General features: G+C 38.9%; 2 protein-coding genes across 2 annotated transcripts; both read right to left on the bottom strand.

The window, feature by feature from the left end:
• Positions 1–6,337: 6,337 nt before the first annotated feature.
• Positions 6,338–7,490, bottom strand: LOC103324170 (protein SIEVE ELEMENT OCCLUSION A-like). Its single transcript, XM_008226213.2, has 3 exons — positions 7,366–7,490; positions 6,992–7,146; positions 6,338–6,855 (listed from the first exon to the last, which is right to left on the bottom strand). Exons 1-3 carry the CDS (start codon positions 7,421–7,423, stop codon positions 6,463–6,465), a joined length of 606 nt encoding a protein of 201 aa, XP_008224435.1. The 5' UTR covers positions 7,424–7,490; the 3' UTR covers positions 6,338–6,462.
• A 7,894-nt stretch (positions 7,491–15,384) lies between these two features.
• Positions 15,385–18,727, bottom strand: LOC103324225 (protein SIEVE ELEMENT OCCLUSION B-like). The gene is made up of 7 exons (XM_008226262.2): positions 18,485–18,727; positions 18,111–18,203; positions 17,421–17,872; positions 17,181–17,275; positions 16,956–17,089; positions 16,373–16,840; positions 15,385–16,027 (listed from the first exon to the last, which is right to left on the bottom strand). Exons 1-7 carry the CDS (start codon positions 18,725–18,727, stop codon positions 15,446–15,448), a joined length of 2,067 nt encoding a protein of 688 aa, XP_008224484.1. The 3' UTR covers positions 15,385–15,445.
• Between the last annotated feature and the right edge of the window lie 3,419 nt (positions 18,728–22,146).

The following is a 22,146-nucleotide window of genomic DNA, read 5'->3' as shown; positions in this document are numbered from 1 at the left end:
TTTCTTCTTTGACTTGGAGAGCTTGTTTAATTAATACCAAATTGGTTTCCATGATTAATAGTGTTTCCTTCTATAAACAATTGGTTAGAGTGAAAGCCATAGAGCTGACGAAATCAATTAGGATTCTAAAAGTATGAAATCTAATCAATGGCAAGATATTGATTCATGGCTTTTTGCAATTCTCTTGCAAAGAGGAGAATGGGTTTTGTATAAAACATTGTATGCATCTCTTTTGCAAACTATGACTTTGATATATATTTGTTTTGAGCTTCTAGAATTCCTAAGAAAAGCCGCTATGCATATCTTTGAGATAAGTCATCAAGTGTTCTATGTTTACTTGGTGATTTATCAAATACTTTCATCATTCATATTGCATTCATTTGCATGTTTGGTAACTCATACTGTTGAGGGCACTAAGACCGTGTGCGAGCTTTAATCAATCATGACCAATATTGTATTCAAAATAAGGAGTGTCGAAAGATCCTCCTGTGATAGAAGTTGAGTTACGAAGAAGTCTGTAAATATTATCTAGAATGTGTCTAGGATAAGTGTGTGAGTACTTCTTGTAATCATCATTCTATAGTGGATTTGTTTTGGACTGAGGAATCTCGTGAATTTTCCTAAGAGACAGAGTTTTACCACATAAAATAATTCTCTGCATGTTCATTTATTTTATGCTCAGTATGTTTCAGGATTGATAAGCCATATCAACCATGTTACTGAAGTTTATTTTTATTTATTGATTATAATTTTAAATTGGCCTATTCACCCCCTCTAGGCATCTTTGGTCATCCTATAGGTAATTTCATCTAGCGATAAAAATTGGTTCATACGAAGAATGAAGTAGTGCAATAAAAGCCTCAAGATCAAGTGAGATTCAACGAGGTGAAATCCGTTGAGTGCATGTGACGTGATCAAAGAGAGTGCGATAACGTGAAGTAGCAGTGTACGAGATGGATGGCGAATGCGATGATTGATTGAATTGTGAGAGAGGGAGAATGAGAGCTGGCAAAGAGGGAGGCGCGAAGGTTAGGGCTCGAATTTTTCAAAGATGGATCTCAAGTGAGGGATTAATTGACATGGGAAGGGGATGTCTATAGGGAGGCCATGCACACAACTAGCGGCGGATTCAAAAATTTTTCAAGGAAGGGGCAATATTTCAAAGCCTAAAACGATATTTAAAAAGGCTAAAAACACTATATTAATCACATTAACCAATTCACAATGTTAATTATATAAAGCACTTCACCTTTCCCTCCCTGAGCGATGTGGGATTGCTCACCGCTTGTTTCCCTAAGACACGGGTCTTAGACATATGGGTTTTTTTGTTCAAATATATGATAGAGGTTTTGGTGCTGTTGTATGCGATGTGTTTGATTTTGGGGAAGAAGAGTATGAGACTTATAGGAAATGGGGTTGGTAAGCAGAAATTCAGAGGTTAATATGAAGACTGAGGATAACATTTTCTCTACTCTTTTTTTTAAAAATAAAAATTAAAAAATTTATTTCTATCATTATTGATTCAAATTATTTTATTTTATTTATATTTATTTTCAACGTACAAAATGACCACTTTGCCAACAGCAAATTGGATGAAATGTTGCGGATTTAGACGGTAAGGGGAAATTGGCAAAAAAAGAAGTCCATATCCTTAATTTTCTTTAAAAAAAATACAAATTTATAAATAAACCCAATCCTAGACATGTATTTATAAAAAAACCCAAGCACTATTTACATATAGAAACACACCCAAAATCAACCCCAAAGTCAACTTTTTGGGTGTGTTTATAAATGGGTTTTGAGTGTGTGTAATGATGGATTTTGGGTGTGTTTATATGTTTAAATAGTGCTTGGGTTTTTTTATAATTTCAATCCCCATTTTGGGTGTTTTAGTGAAACTCCCTAAAAAAAAAGATGGAGGGTAAATCGAAAGTTAGGTACAAGTTCACCAAAGCATCAGTGAAGATCACATGAGGTTCCCAAGACCAAGTGGATGCTGAGGTCAGAGTTAAAGATAGTTGTGCTAGTCTATGGGCCACTTTGTTGGCCATTCTAGAGATATTCATAATGTAAGTATTAGGCAAAAGCGCAAGGATTGGACAAGCTCCAAAGCATCACACTCCACCTGCAAGTGATTAAAGCTCATATCACCAACAAATTGAAACGCCTCCCTAAGTGCAAAGGCCTTAGCATGCGCTGGTGATGAAACCCAGGGAAAAAAGACAAGCCTTTGCAACAACAAAGTCTCCATCCTCATTCCTCGCCACTAAGCCACCGCCACCAGTCCCCACCAGTCCCCATTATGGGCTCTAGAGGCACCTTTCACGTTGATCTTGATGACCCCAACAGGAGGTTTTTGCCACTTTGCATGAAGGACCATGAGTTTCAACTTGTATCAACCTTGAGATGACTATGTCTAAACCTATCTAAACCTAGACTAAACATTTGAGCTTGAGTAGGATTTAAAAATTACAAGCAACATTACGATTTTGCCAAGGAAAGCCAATACTAACAAATCTATTAATAGGTCAGATTTTGTTAGCGAGATGCATAGATCGTACAATAGCAGGTGATCAGTCGAGAATTGCCATCCAACTGGTTAGAATTTTCCAGAGAATCACAGGAGATGCAGAGACCTGTCATTTCCTTATCAAAGATCAATAATTTTTCTAATGATTTTAGGTGTGTTTGGGTGACCGAGTGCTCACTTGACAGGACCAGCCCCGAATTCTTCGAAAATCGGGACTAATCCTGTGGAATTCCCAACATCACACCGATGTCAGGCCCACTCACTAACACTATAACCTCCTTTTTCAAAAAAGAATAAAGGCACGAGACTTTCTATCGAAATTTTAGCAGAGTCTCCCCTATAAAGTCGGCTTTCCCCAAAAATTTCAACCTGTACAAAATTCACAATTTAATATCTCCAACTGGCAGAATGCACAATATAGTTTCATGCAATTCATATAATCAGCCTCCGACCTTCAAATAATCTATAACCAAACTACCACCAAAGTCCTTAAGCCAAATAATACCTTAAACAGGGCAAATATAAATTCAAACACTTATGAATGCCAAATGCAATTTCCATCATCTAACTTCCTAAATATCCAACATTCGAGGTTTGGACCTCCTAATACAATCACGAGTAGTTTAAGGCCTCATCCCAAATCGTATAACAATCCAAATGGGTTTTGCCCCTAATTCGACCACAACATACTAACACCACCCTCCCGTAGCCAAATAGGAGTATATACAATTATCTAATCCCTTCTCCGTTTTAAACAAGTTTCAGGACCAACGACAAGGTCATAACCAAACTCGATAAAACAACATGAGTAAATTTTAATCAGCGGTTGCACCTGGGTGGGACCCCAGGCTACCTACGTACCATTACTGAGGGATCAAGCCACACATAGTTCTTTCACTAAATTCCGATTCTAACCACATACAATACCTTTATTCATCTCCCTGTTAATCACGTAATCTCCCCATACGCCGGAAAATCCAATGCCACATATGGGGCCTATCTCACACGCCGGAAGAATCTCACGCCACGTGTGAGACCTAATAATCACATAATCTCCCCATAGGCCGGAAAATCTAATGCCAAGTATGAGGTCTGTCAACACGCCGAAAAATCCTACGCCACATGTGACCTAACCATCAAATAATCTCCCCATACGCCGGAAAATTCAACTCCACATATGGGGTCTGTCAACACGCCGAAAAATCTTACGCCATGTGTGACCTAACCATCAAATAATCTCCCACAATAAATAAAAATATTTATTTCCGATTTCCCCTAGTTTAAAACAATAAACTAATATCCTATTCCCACATAATCCACAGAACTCAACTAAAGATCAAGACTTTCCTCTACGGTCATTCTAATCTTCTTGGGAAGGTGAAACTACCTCAGAAGACTCACGGTCAACCAAAAGTCAAACTCAAAAGGGCCCATGGGCCCCATGACCTCCAAATTCCAATCCGAAAGTTCCTATGGGTTCTACAAGGTTTAGGACACAGTCCTGCAAGTTTGATCCGGATCGGACGGTTGGATCGCTCACGATCGCACAATCGGATGGTTACTATAAACCTAGCCCTAGGGTTAGTATTTCCGGAGTATCAAAGACTCCGTTTTACGATTTGTATAATCCTACACGATCCTAAGAATGTCTAGATTAACATATATTAAATTCATGGCGATCCAACCGTTCAAACCTATTAAACCCGAATAACGCACAATAGGCGAAATCCGTTCGATACTCAAACGGTATCCAAATTGAAAGCCGAGCACCTTTACCCACTCGTGTGGACTAGGAGATTATGTTGGGACGAAATGTCCTATTTCTACAGTGCCCACCGGCCGCCACACGCGTCGGCATCGCGTGGGTGTCCAAAGCGATTACGCTTCGCCGGAAAATCTCAAAATCCCGACTTAAGGCTCCTACCCTATTTGGAACCACTTTTGTTCTTGGACCTACCCCAAAAAGTGACCTGAAGTGGCCGGAATCGCGATCCCAGAACCGGGCGAAATCTAATTCGAAAATCGATCTACCTACACTCAAAATTGATGCAATCCTAACCAACCATCAGCTATATCATGAAAAATAGGTAGAAATCCACACCTTAAACGTTAAATTTGGTGGAGAAATGAGAGAGAACGAGCGGTTTGAAAATTCGGAAAAACCGCTGGATTTTCTGCAATTTTGGCTGGGGTTGGAAGCGGAAGACCAGCCGGTCATTTTGGGACTAGTGCCACCTCGAATGGTGGCTGGAGGAAGCGGTGGCGGCGGAAAACCCGCCTCTGCTGTTTTGACAGGGAGGAGGCGCGATCGGGAGGAGAGAGAGAGAAATAAGGGTTTTCTGATTTTTATCAAACCTTTTTTGCAATATTTACGATTGTACCATTGAGGGTATTTTGATCATATCTTTTTCGTTACAATTCCGATTCGAGCCCACTACATGTCTACGGACTCATCTCGCGGTGCCCTACGCAACAGTACTATCAAAATTCCCAAATTCCTTTCTGGTCAAAAAGTCAACTTTAAACCCAATAAAATATTCTCGGGGTAAAACGGTCTTTTATCTAAATAAATTAACAAATAAAAATTTATTTAGGACCGGGTTATTACATCACTAGTTGGAGATCGGTTGGTTTTCGCGGGTCTCTCTAATTTTTGTTGTTTTATCCTATTTTTAATGGGCTCTCGCTTCCTATTTCAAGTTAAATTGTAACCCAAAGCCTATGAAGTGTAATTAGGACTTTCGGGAGCTACATTGAACATTTAGATTACAAGGGAGGTATCAAATTGGGTTGGCCCAAGGGTGTGAGAGAAATTAAGATATAAGGTTTATAAGAATGAATGGGGTTTTCTTAACCAAAGCTATTCTTATTACTGGTGAAATTTCTCGGGGGCAATTACGAAAGAAGATGTGGGCACAATGCATAACCTCTATAAATTCTTATGTTTTTTGTGATTGTTTGCTTTATTTCTTGGTGTGTGCGTTCGATTCTTCTTATTGGTTTGCATTTGTTATTTGTATAGTCTATTGATAATAAGATCTTGGAGTGCTTTCTACAACAATGTCAATTGAACTAACGGAACCAAGGGTCACTAGACCTATCAATGAATTGAAGCCGCATAGAACATAAACCACAACAAAGTAAAACCTTTGAAGCCGCATAGAACTTCACAACGGGAAATATGCGCCATGAATAAAAAGTTCTAGTAACATAATGATGTAGAACAAATGGCGGAAGCACTCAAAGAGGAGCTGGAGCGACTCGTGTGCAAGGGCAAATCGGACAAACTGCGAACTTGGGCTTCGAGCTCAGAATCGGGCCCATGACCGGTTGATTCAAAGAGAACGGTGTCATGAGTAAAACACATTGCTTTTATATGATGCATGAGCTTTTTGGGGCATCCGAGATCGTTTAGTAGTCCGAAATCCAATTTTAAAGTTTTTACAGTTTTTGGAAACTTTGTTCTTTTCCTATTTTAATTCCTTTGTTTATTTTTAGGAGTATTTAAACATATTATACCAGTGGCTAGGGTTATGTTATGTTATTCAAGTTTATCAAATAAACCTTGAGGTTTCCTCATATCTTCTCAGTAGATTCAAGAGTTTTATGTTCTAAGCTGTGGTTTTAGCCATTTATTTGTCACACTACGTCAGTTGGTATTAGAGCCAGGTTTCTAAATAAGAAAGGAAAACATTTTTAAATTTTCAAAAGAAGAAACGAAAATAATGAGATATCAATTAACATGAAGACATATGGAAATAGTGGAAAGCACACATTAATTAGCAACATAATTATAATAAAAGACCGTTTTACGATGATGATTTTCCATCGTTTATTATCTTCTGCAATGCAATCTTGTGAAGCAGTTGACAGACTGTGAGACGTTTGCACGAAAAGATTTCACGTTTCTTCTTTTTCTTAGTTCCTTGGCCCTAGGTATAGTAAGGAAATTCTGCAAATCGTTCATCGCGTAGAATCGCAGGGTGAGCATTTTTGTTTTTCACCACCCCTGCTGGATTTATCACCAACACGATTTGCCTTTCGTGGTAGCTGTAATCCTTTTCGAGCAGCTTGACGCATGCTTGTGCGGGACGAGAAAACTCCACTGAGTACCACGGCATCTGAGCCACCAAATTATCAAACTTGTGTTGATCCCACGTCTTCACAACGGGGATCCACACAATCCTGTGGTTATTGGGTGGTTTCTTTCCCTCAAGATATATTTTCATGAGCTTGTCGATATCAAGATGATTAAGGTTCAGTCCCGAAAAGAACAAATACAGATTCCTACCCGTGATCAGCTTATCAAAATTCTTGACTTCAACCTGTTAGAAAATTTAGACCAAAAAAAAAAACGCATTCATTTAAAATAGCAAGTAAAAAATTATGATATCAAAGGGATCTATGAAATTATTATTATTATTTTTTGATATAGTATAAAAGAGTTGAGGATAAACCAACCGGGGCGCCAATTTTAGAACCATCAAATACGCGGTTCACTTTTTTGTTATCCTGATAAACCAAGGTTCGGAATCTCGCCGCAGAGTCAGAAATCTTCACCCCGGCGGACCTTCCCGTCGCCTGCTCGTGAATCTCAGCTGCCTTGCCCTTTTGTTCTGAAATAAATAAAACAAATGACAAATGTACCCCCACTGTTAAAATTGCAGATGACATGTTCTGCATTGTGCCAATCGACAACCAACACCAAAGAAACAAGAGACCATCTGAACATGACATGACACCAGCTGGTTATTCGCACATGCATGTGCATGCACCTTGCAAGAAAGAAAAAAAAAAAAAAAAAAAAAAAAGCCCCGAGTGGCATAAATAAATACCTTGCAAATTCTTGGCTTCTGCTTGAGGGGCCGGCGTTTTGACTGTTATGACTACCATGATGATGGCCTGAAAACTCTTGGGGGTTGAAGGAAGAAGACAGAAAACTTGTAATAGTCGTCTTATCCTAGCAGTGAGTTCAGTGCCTGCCTGCCTGCCTGCCTGCTGCCCTATTTATACAAGTCTAGTACAATCTTCTTCACCTTGGACAACTATTTAATTAGGACAGTAAGTAACGTTTAACAAGGATCTACCTCGGTATTATATTCCCAATTTGCCTAATGCAACAATAATATTGCAGCATTTAGATATTCTGATGATGACTGCCTCCCTCCGTTTCGCATTGGATCCAACTTCTTTTTGTGCAAGTCAACTTGTCCTCTTTCTTTAAGGAAGACTTTTTATGATAACCGAGTGTTGAGTCTATAAGAAAGTCGCCTATTCATGAGGGTCTTTAGGGCTCCTGTTTGTCGAAGCCTTCTGGGAAAGAGTTGAAGTCTTTAACAAAAGTTTTAAAGTATTGCCACTAATTATTACACTGTTTTCTCTAATTAATTTTATCCAAAGTCGTAGACCTTTCATTATATTCACACGGAACATGCTTTAATAATAATAATATATTATTTTATATGTCATCTCTTTAGCGTACGTCCGAAAGAAATTGTATGTGGCTGGCTTCAATCTGAAACAATACTCTTTTTCTGTACAACTCCACGACTCTGCCCGAGGGACAAAGTCGTCCAACGCCATCGATTTCGTCACTGCCTTACATCACTATATTATTAGTGGGCTTATATCTATATAGCCAAAAATATTGATATTTGCTTACAACTTTTCTTTTTATTTAATGTTTTAATAAAAAAATTCTGGAACTCTTTTCTTCTATTGTGCAGTCTCTCTTCCATTGAACATATTGATGATCTTGTTGCTGATTAAGATTATATTACTGATTGAAATTGAAAATGGATAAACTTACACAAGTTGTTCCTTGTTAAGCAATAGAGAAAATAAATGATCTTATTGATTGTAATAGCTCAGATGATTGTACAACACACTGATTAAAGTGTTTATATAGAGCATTAGCATAACAACCACCACTCTAACCTCTCTAACAGATTGAGATACTTGTTTATACCATATATGATGATCTTGGCCATTAGTTTCATGCCATGTGGAACATGGGACCTACAAGGGAAGCCCATAGAGCCCAGTGCAAACATTGAGGCTAAACATATAAACCATCGGCAGTAGGTTAACCTTCGGTAACCTAACCTGCCGGTCTAGCTCAAGAAGGCACTTGCCACACCAGTTTGGGTAAAGCCAGGTGGCAACCTCTCAGGCAATGCCCACAATCCCACATCGAAATAATAATCCAAGGTCTACCACCTTGGTCTTCTATAAAAAGGGCTAAAGTCCCAGAAAACGAGGTAACATTGATTTTGGCTACCAAGTCCTTACTTTGTCCAATATATTAATCACTTTGTCCTTAAACTAAATGAAGTGTCGGAGAGCTTTCGACTGGTATCACACAAATACCCAAGGTCTTACCATTGCTCTTTGTCTTGTAGATTACTCACGTCTACCGAATGGCCCACAAGACCAAAGACATCCTCACTCCTAAGTTGGGTCCAATAGTGTTCATCCATTTTTGTGCATCAACAATACTCTAACAACACTAACAGTTGAGCTAACAAAACTAGGCTTAGATAGTGCCACTTGTCACAATCTGATCTGTCTAATATATGACTCTAACATCCCCCCGCAATCTCAGGAGTGGAACAGCCAAGCATGAGATTGTGACAATGTCTGAGAAAGTGAAATGAGTTGAAAAGCCTTTGGTAATAATGTCTACAAATTGTTCATTGGAGGACACTAACTGTAGAATAATATTTTTTTTCCGATAACATGCTCCCTGATAAAATGAATGTCAATTTGTTCCATTGATTGACTAAATTTTTATTTGAAGAGCTTGTCCAATATAGACCCCTACATTTTCTATTTCCTAGACATATACCCATCACTCTATAAATCTATGTGTAAAACCCAGTTTCAAATTTAAATGACCAGTAGGATATAAGAGGTCGTAGTATTTCTATGTTTTTACATCGTTGCCACTAAACTTCATATTTTATTTATAATTTTATTTCAAGCATTTCATTAACTGCCATAATTGTAATTAATATACTCCCTATTAATAGCATATCAATCACCCCATTTCTTTTAGTTGTCATTCCCTCTCACATCTCGCCCACTAAAATTGCAAACAAAAAAAAAAATATGTAAATTACATATCCAATAATGTACCTATGAAAAATATAATATAAATATATACATATAAAATATAGGTATATTATTTACCCAAAAAAAAAAAACAAAGTCAGTTACTTTTAATTGCGTATATTTTTCATAATTAAAAATAGGTACACAATAATTTATATAAAATATAGGTACATTATTTACCCACAGGTAAATTATTTTACAATATATCTGTAAATGTGTATAGGTACATTATTTGGAGAGGAAAAATAGGTACATTATTAGAGGAAAAAAAAGGTTTGGAGAGAGAAAATAGGTTAATTTAAAAAAATTGCTTTTAATAAAACAAATAATAGGTACTTTATTCAGACAAAAAAGGCTATATTATTTATAGAAAAAAATAGGTACATTAATTAGATAAATAATAGGTACTTTATTCGTAGTAGGTATATTATTCAAATGGTAGGTGTAACACCCCGACCCCAAATTTATCCCATGTTTAATTAATTTAAGTGGAATTGAGAAATTACCCGTGGGATAGGGGTATTTTAGTCATTTTCTTACCCGGAAGGAATTTGGGAATTTCGGTTGTACCGTTGCGTAGAGCACGGTGAGATGAGTCCGTAGACACGTAGTGGGCTCGAATCGGAGTTGTAACGAGAGAGTTATGATCAAAAGAAGCTCAGTGGCATAATCGTAAATATTTGGAAAATGGATTTTTGGTTAAAAGACGGAATTGCCCCCGTCAGTCTCTCTCTCTCTCCGCGCCTCTCTCCCTCCGCTGGTTCGCGACAAGAATGGAGGCCGCCACGCTTTGGCCGGCCGTGCTCTCGTCCGGCCACCAAAGTCGACGGGCCGGTACCAAAATGACCGGCTGCCGTCCTCTTCCTACCCCAGGGTCTCGCCGCCAGAGCCGTGTTTAAAAACGAGGAGAAAGCGCCGGTTTTGACAGAAACTTCGCCGGCTTCGTTCTCCGTCGTCCGGCCGCCATTTTTGGCAATCAAGGTATGGAAATTCATCCCTTCTGCATGATCTAGCTGATGGTTGGGTAGGATTTCATAAATTTTGAGGCTAAGTAGCTCGATCTACGAATTGAGATTCGGCCGGTTTTGCGATCGCGATTCCGGCCACTTCCGGTCAATTTTTGGGGTATGCCCAAGAACAAAAGTGACTCCAAATTAGGTGTATTACCTAGGGTAGGAGTCTTGGCTCACGATTTGGAGGATTTCCGGCGATGCGATATCGCTTTAGACACCCACGCGCTGCCGGCGCGTGTGGCGGCGCGTGGGCACTGTAGCTGAGGGGCATTTTTGTCCCATTGCAATCCTCTCGATGTCACGAGCGCGTAGGTGTGCTCGGATCTCATTTTGGATACCGTTAGGGTTCCGAACGGATATCGCATATTGCGTATTTTCCGGGTTCGCTAGGTTTGGACCGTTGGATGGTCCTGAAGTTATAATATGTCGATCTAGGTATTACCAGGATCGTGTAGGATTCGACGGATCATAAACTGGAGTCCCGGATACTCCAGAAATGCTAACCCTAGGGTTAGGGTTTTAGTAACCGTCCGATCGTGCGATCGTGAGTGATCCGACCGTCCGATCTGGACCAAACTTGCAGGACGTGTGTCCTAGACCTTGTAGAACCTATAGGAACTTTCGGATCGAAATTTGGAGGTCGTGGGCCCCGCGGGCCCGTTTGACCAAGTTTGGGTAGTTTGACCCTGGGTTGACCGCTAGACTTTCCGTGTAGTTCTATCATCCCAGGAGGGTTAGAATGACCTTAGTGACAGGTCTTGGGCGTTGTTGAGTTAAATGGTTTATGCGTGATTTTAGGATATTATTTATAATTTAAATTGCAGAATTATCAAATGCTTTGCCAGGGTTGAGGCTTGTATAGAAGTAGAATTTATATTTTATATATTAAATTGTGTGGATGGATAAAGGTAAATAAAGCGATTGAATGTTAGCTTACAGTGCTATACGCACTACCCCACGTACCCCCCCATATTGTGATCATGTTGAGGGTGGTGAGAATGTAGCCGCACCAGGAGGTCGCACGCGCTTTGGATTAGCCGGCGTGTTGCACTCCCATACGTGGCGGGTGCGTCCCGGCGTATGAGGAGATGTGATTATGTGATGGTGGTGAGAATGTAGCTGTGCCGGTGGTGAGAATGTAGCCAGCCCGGTGTGAGGTCGCACGCGCGTCTTTGGATTAGCCGGCGTGTTGATGCACCCCATACGTGGCGGGTGCGTCCCGACGTATGAGGAGATGTGATTATGTGATGGCTGGTGAGAATGTAGCGTGCCGGTGGTGAGAATGTAGCGGACCCAGGAGGTCGCACGCGCGTCTTTGGATTAGCCGGCGTGTTGATGTGTCCCATACGTGGCGGGTGCGTCCCGACGTATGAGGGGAGATATGGATGTGTGAGGGCTGGTGAGAATGTAGCCAGGCCTAGTGGTGAGGTCGCACGCGTCTTTGGATTAGCCGGCGTGTTGACAGGCCCCATACGAGGCCGGGTGCGTCCCGTCGTATGAAGGGTGATATATGTGATTGCGTTTGATGAGTTGTGATGGATAAATCTTAGAATGTATGAAATTGTATGGCTGTAATGGTTTATTTGATATTAGGAGCCAGGATAGATAGGAAAGAGCTACGTGTGGCTTGATCCCTTAGTAGGGTACGTAGGCAGCCTGAAGTTACTAGGTGCAGCCACAGATTAGACCCCACTTAGGTGGTCTTATTGAGATTGGGTTGGACCTCGTTGTTGGTCCCAAAACTTGGTTGAATTGAGACTCGTCCTGTGGACTGAGCAAGTGAAAGTGTGCGTTTTTAGATTTTGAAGTTGTTATATGCATGTTGGATGCATTAAGTTATTTTGAGAACTTTGTGGGCAGTTCTGCTAGAATCATTTGAAGGCCGGAGGCCATTTATGTAATTGCTTGAGATTTTATTGTGCATGCTGCCGGTTGGGTTATAATATGCGTTTTATGCAGGTGGAAATTTTGGGGAAATGTTCAATTTACAGGGGAGACTACTGCGAAATTTCGCAGAAAGTCTCGTGCCCGTAGTCCTCTCTGGTAAATGAGGACATAGATTTAAGGAGTGAACCCGGCTTGGGTGTGATGCCGGGGTCTCCGCAGGTTCGCCTCGGGTTCTGGGAAATTCGGGACGGGTTCTGTCAGTAGGTACATTGGATGACATATAATACCTAAATCCTAATTGTAAGTACACTAAAATTAATGTAGGTATATTGGAATAGATAATTATGTACACTTTTCATACTAGGTAAATTATATTTTTCCTAAAACAAATAAGTAATAGGTACATTATTTTTTCAACATAATCAGTATGTACAGTTTTATTCATAAACAATTATAAAGTGGATTATTAGTCATGTATAATTCATAAAAAGAAAATAACATAAACATTTTATTAAACAAACCAATTACCCAAATTTGAATTTATTGTTAAATTTTTTTTTTAAATGTTTCAAAATTAATTCTTACATCCATTACAACCATTTGGAGATCTTTCCAAATTCAACATCTGTCATTATATACAATCCAATTAAAAACTATTTCCATATTGATTCATACATTAATATACAAAATGCAATAATGGCTTAGTTGGGGGTATTTTTGGAATCTGAAAAGTACAATAAATCAGATTTTATGCTTAATTAGGTAATTTGCTGAGTTAGATCCTAGTCATGGGTTTTTACTTATACAATTGGGTATTATTTATGGGAACAAAAAGTGAAGGGTTTTAGGTACGGCAAATTGAATTTAAAGGGTGTAAGCCAAATTTACTATTATTTGAACTAGGGAGGGAAACATTCAATTTATGGAGTAAATTTTTGGTGTGACCATTATACAACGTGTTACCAATTCATGCATATTATAACATGTGTGTTTATTTTTTAATCTAGGTAATGACATATCAAGTTTATCGTGCATCTAAATTATAACACGTGTACTAATAACACCACGTGAAGGTATGTCACACCCATAATTTTTAGCATTTTCCAACAGTGGGACGGAAATACCCATAGAGCAATAGATGTAGTTGGTAATCTGGTTTTGATTGGTTAGGTCAATTCTCAATCTCCACACATGAATACTATGTGGTGCTCGATAAGATTGGTTGGTGTATTCAATTAAGATTTTAATAGATTTTAAAGTAGTTAGAACTTTATGGAATTTATAGAGTTTGATAGAGTTTAATAGTGGATTTTAATAGATTTTAAAATAGTTAGAACCAATTAAATTTCATAAGAATTTTGATGAAATTTGTTGGAATCTTATCATAAAGTTTGATAGACTCTATTTTATTTCATTTTTATAATTATAATAAACTTCTATAAATTCGAAAATTATAGTGGTAAGTCATCATGTTTGATGTTGGTGATGATAGTAGAGATGGTGTGGTGGGAATGGTAGATTCATTAATGGTGGTGGGGAGACTGGTGGCAATGACCATGTCAAGTGGTGGTGGTGGTGGCAGTAGGAGATGGCAGTGGTGACGACGGTGGCACGACAAAGTGATGGCGGTGGTGATATGGGGATGGTAGTGTTGTTGGGTTGTGGGTGGTGGTAGTGGCGTTGGGGTGGCAGTGGTGAAGGTGATGGGGGTGGACGGTAGGGGTGGTTGTGATGGTGTGGTGGAGGTGGTGGTGTTGGGGTGGTGGTGCGTTTGGGTGGCAGTGACGATTGTGGTGGCATCGTGGTCGTGGTGAGGATGGCGAAGGTGGGAGTGGCAGTGACGATGGTGGTAGAGGCAATGGATGTGGCAGTGGTAATGGTGGCAGTGATGGTGGCAGTGGTGGTGACAGTAGGGGTGATGGCAAGAATGGTATTGGTTGTGGTGGTGGAGGTTGTGGTGGTGGAGGTGATGGTGGAGGCTGTGGGGGTGGTGATGGTTGGGGTGGTGGTAATGGTGGGAGTGGTAGCGGTGGCGGCTGTGGTGGTAGTGTAGGTGGTGGCGCTAGGAGTGGCTGAGGCAATGGTTGTGGTTGTGGTAGGGGTGACGACGGTGGGAGTTGCAGTGGTGATGGTAGTGGTGGATGTGGATGTGGCGATGTTGATGGTGACAGTGGATGTGGCGGTGTTGATGGTGACAGTGGATGTGGCAATGGTGGTGGTGCAGTGACGTTGGTTGTGGCGGGGGTGGTGGCAGCGACGACGTTGGTGATAGCCATGACAAAATAGGTTGGCATCAGAGAGAGGGTTAAGGGTTGTGCCGGAGGTGGTTGGTCGGTGGTCGCAGGGAAGGAGGTGGTTGAGTGGGGAGGGTGGTCATCAATGGTAGTGCGGCTGATGGAGGTGGGGTTTTTTTTTTCCCTAAATGTTTTATATCTTTTTGTTTTTATTATTTTCCTTTAAAATTTCGAATTTGCCTCTTAAATTGATGAAAATTTAGATGGACATCCAAAAAATTAACAACGGGCCCCTAATTAGTCATTTGTATATATAGTTTAAGTAATTAAATTATTGAATAAAAAAAAGGATTTAGGGGTAAATTGACAATTATAACAAAGGGGCAAAGCTAACCGCATTTTTGCCTTAATTAAATGGGAAGCATGAGTTACCAAGTAAAATTTATTTTAAGCATAACATTACTGAAAGAAGAGCACAATAACATTGCAGTACTTGAAACAAAAACAAACATCGGTGGGCATCACAACATAATATTGTTGCCCATTATTTTATCAAATAAAGACACGAACTAAAATGCGAAAAAAGACATGCATTCCTTAACCCTCTGGAACCTCGATCGTAGTTGCGTGGCGCATTATTAATTATTAGGTGATCAAAGACGCCTTCTTCAGTTCTTCTTGACATGGCAGCACTTATAGCTGAAGAATGCCTCCATGACATTGCCACACTCGTAGCATACCATGGCCTCTAGGGTGCTTCCGGTTGCACCTGCGATGCTAAAGCAGCTGCAGACGTGACCAGTTTTTTCAACCTCCGCCTTATGCTTTTCATTAAAAACTTGTCCAAAGTTTTGTATTGTTATTGTTACTTGCTGATTCCACGTGTGGTATTGCTCGAGAACCGTATACATTGTCGAGCCACCAATGGCCACAAGCCTACGGCCTTGGATGAGCACAGCCCATCCACTCTTGTCATCTTTGTAGGAAAGCAGCTTCTGAACTTGTTTTACCACGTCGTCAATCTGCTTATTGATAACCTTGATATGGAACATGCTTTCTATGGCGGACCAGAAGGTGCTAAAGCCGTCATCCCCACCGTCATTATTTGCGTTCTTCTCCACAGGATATAACTCAATAGAAATCTTTGGTTCTTTTTTGATTGCATCATTTTTAAGGGTAGTTGCTCTCTCCTTGAACTTATTCATCCACACTGAATCCCCTCCGTAGAAGAAAATGTAATCGTCTTTGTTCTGTTGGAAATAAAATGTATATATAGAGTTAGTTTCCAACGGCGCGATGTTTGCATTTAAGAAAAGTTATCACTTTAAATCCTAATTTTTCATGAGAACATATTATCGTCAGCCTGCAATTGAATCCTAATTTTTTAAGGTTCTCCTTTAAAATCATCCAAGGAAAAAAAGGAAAAAAAAAAAAAGAAAGGACCAAATCAGAAGTTATTTAGACTTTAGAACACAACAAATTTCTTATATCTATTTGATTTTTTGTGTGTGCATGCATTACGTGTATGTGCAATTAGCATGGACAACGTAAATTATAAAATGAACATCCATATCAATTTGTTAGGAAGAACTCACCCATTTGGATATCTGAGTGTCAATGCCATCCATTATGGCGGAAAACCATGTATCTTGGAGAGAAAGTAAGAGCTGTTCTTCTTTTTCCTGTGTGAAAGGAAAGGCTTGGCATCCCCATATCCAAATCATGCGCAGAGCGTTGAGATGTTGGAGCTGACTCTTTGTGTTCAACACAACCAGCATAGGCTTACCATTAAAGTTCCAATCCTCCTTGATGTACTTGATGCCTGCAATGTGGGCATCAGCCTGGCCTACCGTATACCATGGCATCTTAGCCCGCAGGGCCTCAAACTTGGGTTGCAGATCTTCTGTCCACTTCTCTACTATAGGAATCCAAACAATCTTATACTCATTATTCTCCTTTGTAAAATCATATATGGGTTTGAGACGAGCAATATAATCCTCAGATATCTCTAGGCTCGAAATGAACAACAACACATTCTTCGTCTTTAGGATGTCGATGTTAACCTGTTAGAAATTAACATTATGCACGCAATTATAAAATAATGTGCATGACACAAATTTGTATCTTTATTCATTCAAAATTCAAAAGAAATTAATGTGCTATGATGAGAGAGCAAACCAGTTTCTTAGTGGAACCATCGAAAATGGTTGTCTCCACATTATGCTTGAAAAAGATTAGGATCTTCATAACCTCCATAATCTCAGTAGGAATTTGGAAGAGTTGTTTGAGCTTCATGTAGGCCTGTAATTTCTCTGTATTAAATAATACAAAAAAGGAATGTCAGCTTTGTATTGCAAGAACAACATATGTATTTCCTCGTGAATGCTCATCAAGTAAACCCACCTATTTCCTCTTCACAGATCTTAAGCTGTTGCTTAAGTTTACTGAGGATGATTGTGATCTTCTGAGCATACTGGACAAGGTCCTGTGAGTTCCCCCTGATATGAATGAATTAAAACAGTTATACTACGTAAATGATATTTGGGCGATGTATATGTTATATTGTTTGATTGTCAATCTGAACAATTGATTAATTAAGCATACACGACGTATAAGCATGGAGAAGATGTGGATGAAACTTACTCATCACTAGTAAGGAGGGTGATGTTAGTGGCGCAAGCTACGGTTGTAATGATACACCAATAGACATTCACCGAGATATCTTTCCTTGCATTTGCCAAGATTTCTCTCAACTCCTTTACATCATTATAAGTGGAATGCTTCTCCAATTGAAAGATGCAATCAATCACTTGCAACGTGGACATGATCACATTGTTGAGATCAGTGATAGCTCTGCCGCGTTTCTTGAGGTTTTCGGGCTTGAGAAGGATTGGCACACCCTTAAGGAATGCCACAGACATGGCAAGTTGGTCAGATTGTTGATGCTGGGCACTCAGCCAGAACTCTCCATATTCCAAAGAAAAAGCCGCCAGAGCCAGCACAGCCTTCGCTTCCCATGAATACTTTGACACCTTGCTAAGTATTTTCAGCGTAGCGTCGTGGGCATTCTTTTCACCTGGAGCCTTACATGGCACCTGGAATAAGTTCATATAAATAATAACATTCGTAAAGTTAATGTCAAGAATCAAGAATATATATAATCATCATGGATCTCATATTTCACTGATTGTATCTCTTGACTTAAGTGGTACCTAATAACCTTCTCAATGTTAGAAAATGTAACAAATTCAAATCCCATCTTCCCTTGATTTTAAAAAATACATAAATTAAAGAATTATATAAAGAAAATAAATTATAAAGCAATGTGATGACCTCGCGAACAATGGACTTTAGAACGCACAATGGCGTGCTGAAGCCAGGTGTAATAGTTATTCCTTCCATGGTTTCAGCATGTACTCGGGGAACCTGCAAACAAGTCAAAGGAAAATCAATTACAAGTGTTCTAATACTCAAAAACTCCCATCAAGGGTGTAACATATGAAGCTTGGAAATTACAAAGAAATACAACCCACTTAAATATTTCCCTCCTCCTATAAATAGGAGCTTCTAAATTCCTGTCAATGACAGTGTGACATGTTTGTAGAAGTTTTTCTTTCTGTGTTTGATGAATTATTTTTACACACGTGTCAAATTTTTACACATGTGTCATCTCTTTGTAGGGAAGAATTGGAAAGTGCAAGAAATACCTTCTGCTCAATGTTATCGACGATCTGCTTTGAGCACTTAAGGATGCTTTCAGTGATGGAGAAAAGAGAATGAACATCAAACCTGTCGTGTTCATGACTAACAACATGAGTGGCATAAATGCCTTCCAAGATTTCTGTGTCAGTCATGGAAAACAGGCTCTTCGTATCAGCGGCCTCAATGTTTTCCACACCATTTTTACTGTCTACTTGAGAGCCCGGCTTTTTGAATGTTATGACAACCATGATGATATATGACTTGGAAACTTTTTCGGATGGCTTATAACTGACTTGTAGCAAACGACGACTTGTAAAGTGCCTACCTATTGCATGCCCTACTTATAGCACTATGCTTCTCCACCTTGGAAACCTTAATTAAGGCAGTAACGTGTAACAAGGATCCACCTCATTATTTTATTCCCAATTTGCCATGTGCAATGTATTGCAGCATTCAGATTCTGATGGCATCTGACTGCCTCCCGTTTCATATTGGATCCAACTTCTTTTTATTCACGTCAATATGTAATTTTTTTTCTTTATTAGTAAAAGCCTTCAAGAAACATTTCTTAATTTGATGCCTTTATATATGTTTTTGTATTTTTAAATTGATATATAATATGAGTTCAAGGCAAACAGCATCACCAGATTGATTTGGATCTATATGAGTTCGAGGACATGTATCATTTTTATTTTTTTCCAGAGGAAGGGGCCAATAGGTGGCGAACCGCGGAACGATCTTCCCTTTCGAGACCTGAAGAGGCTATGGGGAATTTCACCCTATTCTTGACTAGGGTCAGACAAATTCACAGTGGCTCTGCATTTCGAAAAGAGGACATGTATAGTTAAAAGTAACTATTTGCGTAGATGTAAACTAAGCATTGTGATAAGTATTGCTGTGGTGGGCATCGGTGGTCAACTTCGCAGCTAACAATAATGACGAGGCACGGGCTTATTATCTGTATATATAGAATAAAAGGCAGAGAATGGTTAAACATTCAAACTTGTAACATTTAAAATCAGATAATTGATCTTATTTTTATGGAACACAATTACTCATTATCTTTTTTAATTTTTTTTTATTATATAAAAAGTCTCTTACAAGCATTGAAGTGCATGCGAAGAGATTGGTAAGCATTGGGAAGGTGCATGCCCAAGGACCCGAGCAAGTGGTGATTAAGATTAAAGGATGTTTCTATCTGGACCACTAATTATTATTAATATTTTATCCAATTAAGCAGTCCCACTAGCCTGAATTTGATCGAAAGTCGTATGTCTTCCATTCGCATGGCTTAAGTCTTCTTAATTATCATTATCGTTTTCGAAAATTGCATCCTCCGCTAACCTTAATTTTGTCAAACTATAATAAATTACTCCTTTCTTCTGCAGATCCGATCGAAGATCGTGAGACATATTGTTTATACACAACTCCGCGACTCTCCACAAATGACGAAGTCGTCCAACGTCATCGACTTCGTCACTGCCTTGCTCACTAATTTTCTTTTTCTTTTAAAAAAATAATATGTCTTTGAAAAAGAAAGAAATAGAAAAGCATAGCTGGTGACCTAACTTTGTGACGTGGGCAATAACCAAAATGATGACGTGTTTTTTTGGACAATAACCAAAAATGATGACGTTAAGAATACATATTTTGGCAACTAATTGAGAAATTATAGAATGATACGGTATCACCACGTCAGCTAGTGATACTTCCACTCAAATATTGACATATGTATTTTTTTTAAAGAAAATTTAAATGTTTTTCCAGCTAGACATTAGGTCTCAATTTTACCCTTTAGAATTAAAATAAAAGATTTTAAAAAGATTGTGCCACATCCACCTTTATCCAATTCAGTCTCCCTCCGTCGTGCCCTACCCTCCCACCTCTATCCACTTCGCAATCCCACTCCACCTCTCCCTCCCTTTCTGCTTGTATTCCACCCCCCTTCCTTCCCAAATCCTTCAGTCTCCTCATCTAGGTTGCCATCATCTCTCTCAAAACCTCCATATCCAAGTTCTCTTTATCCAATTTTGAGAATATCCGAGAAACACATATCCAGAGGGATCTGTAAAGAAAACTTAACTAAGAAACCCTTAGAAATTCTTGATATGCAGAGATAAGGTTGGGCCCCATGGAATGTGATGATAAAAGCAAACTATTAAATAAATTGATTCTCAGAGAGAGAGAGAGAGAGAGAGAGAGAGAGAGAGAGAGAGAGAGAGAGATGGAGGGAGAGAAACTTAGATGAAGGAAGAGATGGGGAAGGGGCGGCAGAAAGGGGTAGACTCAATGCAAACCTTGGCGGCAGTCGTCATCGTCTTGTTTTTTTTCTTCTTAAAATTTTGTTCTAAAGGGTAAAATTGAGACCCAAATGTCTAGCTGGAAAAATATTTATATTTTATATTTTTTAAAAACACATGGCAATATTTGAGTGGAAGTATTATCAACTGATGTGGTGATACCGTACTAGTCTATAATTTCTTCAACTAATTATGAGACACCACATGGATAATGGAAATATTTTGTAGGTCAATAATTGTGCTCCATTTAATTGGCCAATCATTTAAACTTAAAATAGGAAAATTACCTTCATAAAAAAAGAAGAAGGAATATTACCATAAATTAGAGATTTGTGGGAATTATTTTCTGAAAAATCCAAGAAGGCAAGAGCACTACTATTTTTCGACCACCCAGTTCTCTCGTACCGTAAAGAAAACTCCAACTTTCTCTGTTATTTTCATATCTTTCTCAAAATCATCTAACTAGCTTAGGCATCGGATGATCTTTGGCCAACACCCATTAGTGTGGTCTATTTACTTTGGTCTTGTTCGCAGGGATCAAGGAATAGGAGAAAAAAGGAAGCTCGAAGGGCGAAGAATCAACCCCCGAATATTCTCTGTGCAGAAATTTGCTCAAATGTTGTGAAAGCTTGGTCTCACTATCAGGTGTCTAGTCCAAGTAGTAGAGTTTGCCGCGCCCCCACTGTATTCTCATATTCATTCAACTAAGTAATTAATCACAAAGAGATTCAAATTGTATATCTAAAGAGTTTTTCTATTTAAACCCCACACTTTTCTTTGTTCATCCCAATATTTAAATCATTAAGTTCTTAAGTTTTATTATTATGTAAAAAGACAAAAAATGTCATACTACTTAATACTTAACCCTAATACATCTATACACACACTCCCATACACCCCATTACGTAGAATAAGTCAAATTCAATTTTGAGTTTCTTGGGGGGGCTGGTATGACAGTTATCCTCACACCTATAGACTGAATCTAACTCGTCTTTCCCTGCCCTTGAAAAAAATAAAAATGTCAATTTGAGTTTCTTTGTCTTTGATGAATTGGCTTAGATATCTTGGAGAGTATGTGAAAGACTGGAGTCAGGATGGCCACATGCAAAACTATGATTGATAATACAAAATTAAAAGCTCTGGTGACTATGAAGTGTGATTACTGAAAATAAAACCAAAACCTCCTTGGAATTTTAATAATAAATAACATAAAATCAAAACATTTACTACAACTTAATAATAATAATAGAATAATATACACATTTGATAACAGTGTTTTTATCTCTCTAGATAGCGGGGCGTCGGGCGTGAGGTTGATGAGTTTTTTTTTTTTTTTTTTTTGATAGGTGTGTATTTAGGAGTAATTT

This window comes from Prunus mume, linkage group LG2 (genome assembly GCF_029339155.1).
Source record: "Prunus mume cultivar Tortuosa linkage group LG2, ASM2933915v1, whole genome shotgun sequence".
NCBI lineage: Eukaryota > Viridiplantae > Streptophyta > Magnoliopsida > Rosales > Rosaceae > Prunus > Prunus mume.
Note: the sequence above shows the minus strand (reverse complement) of the source record. Positions and strands in the feature narration are given on the sequence as shown.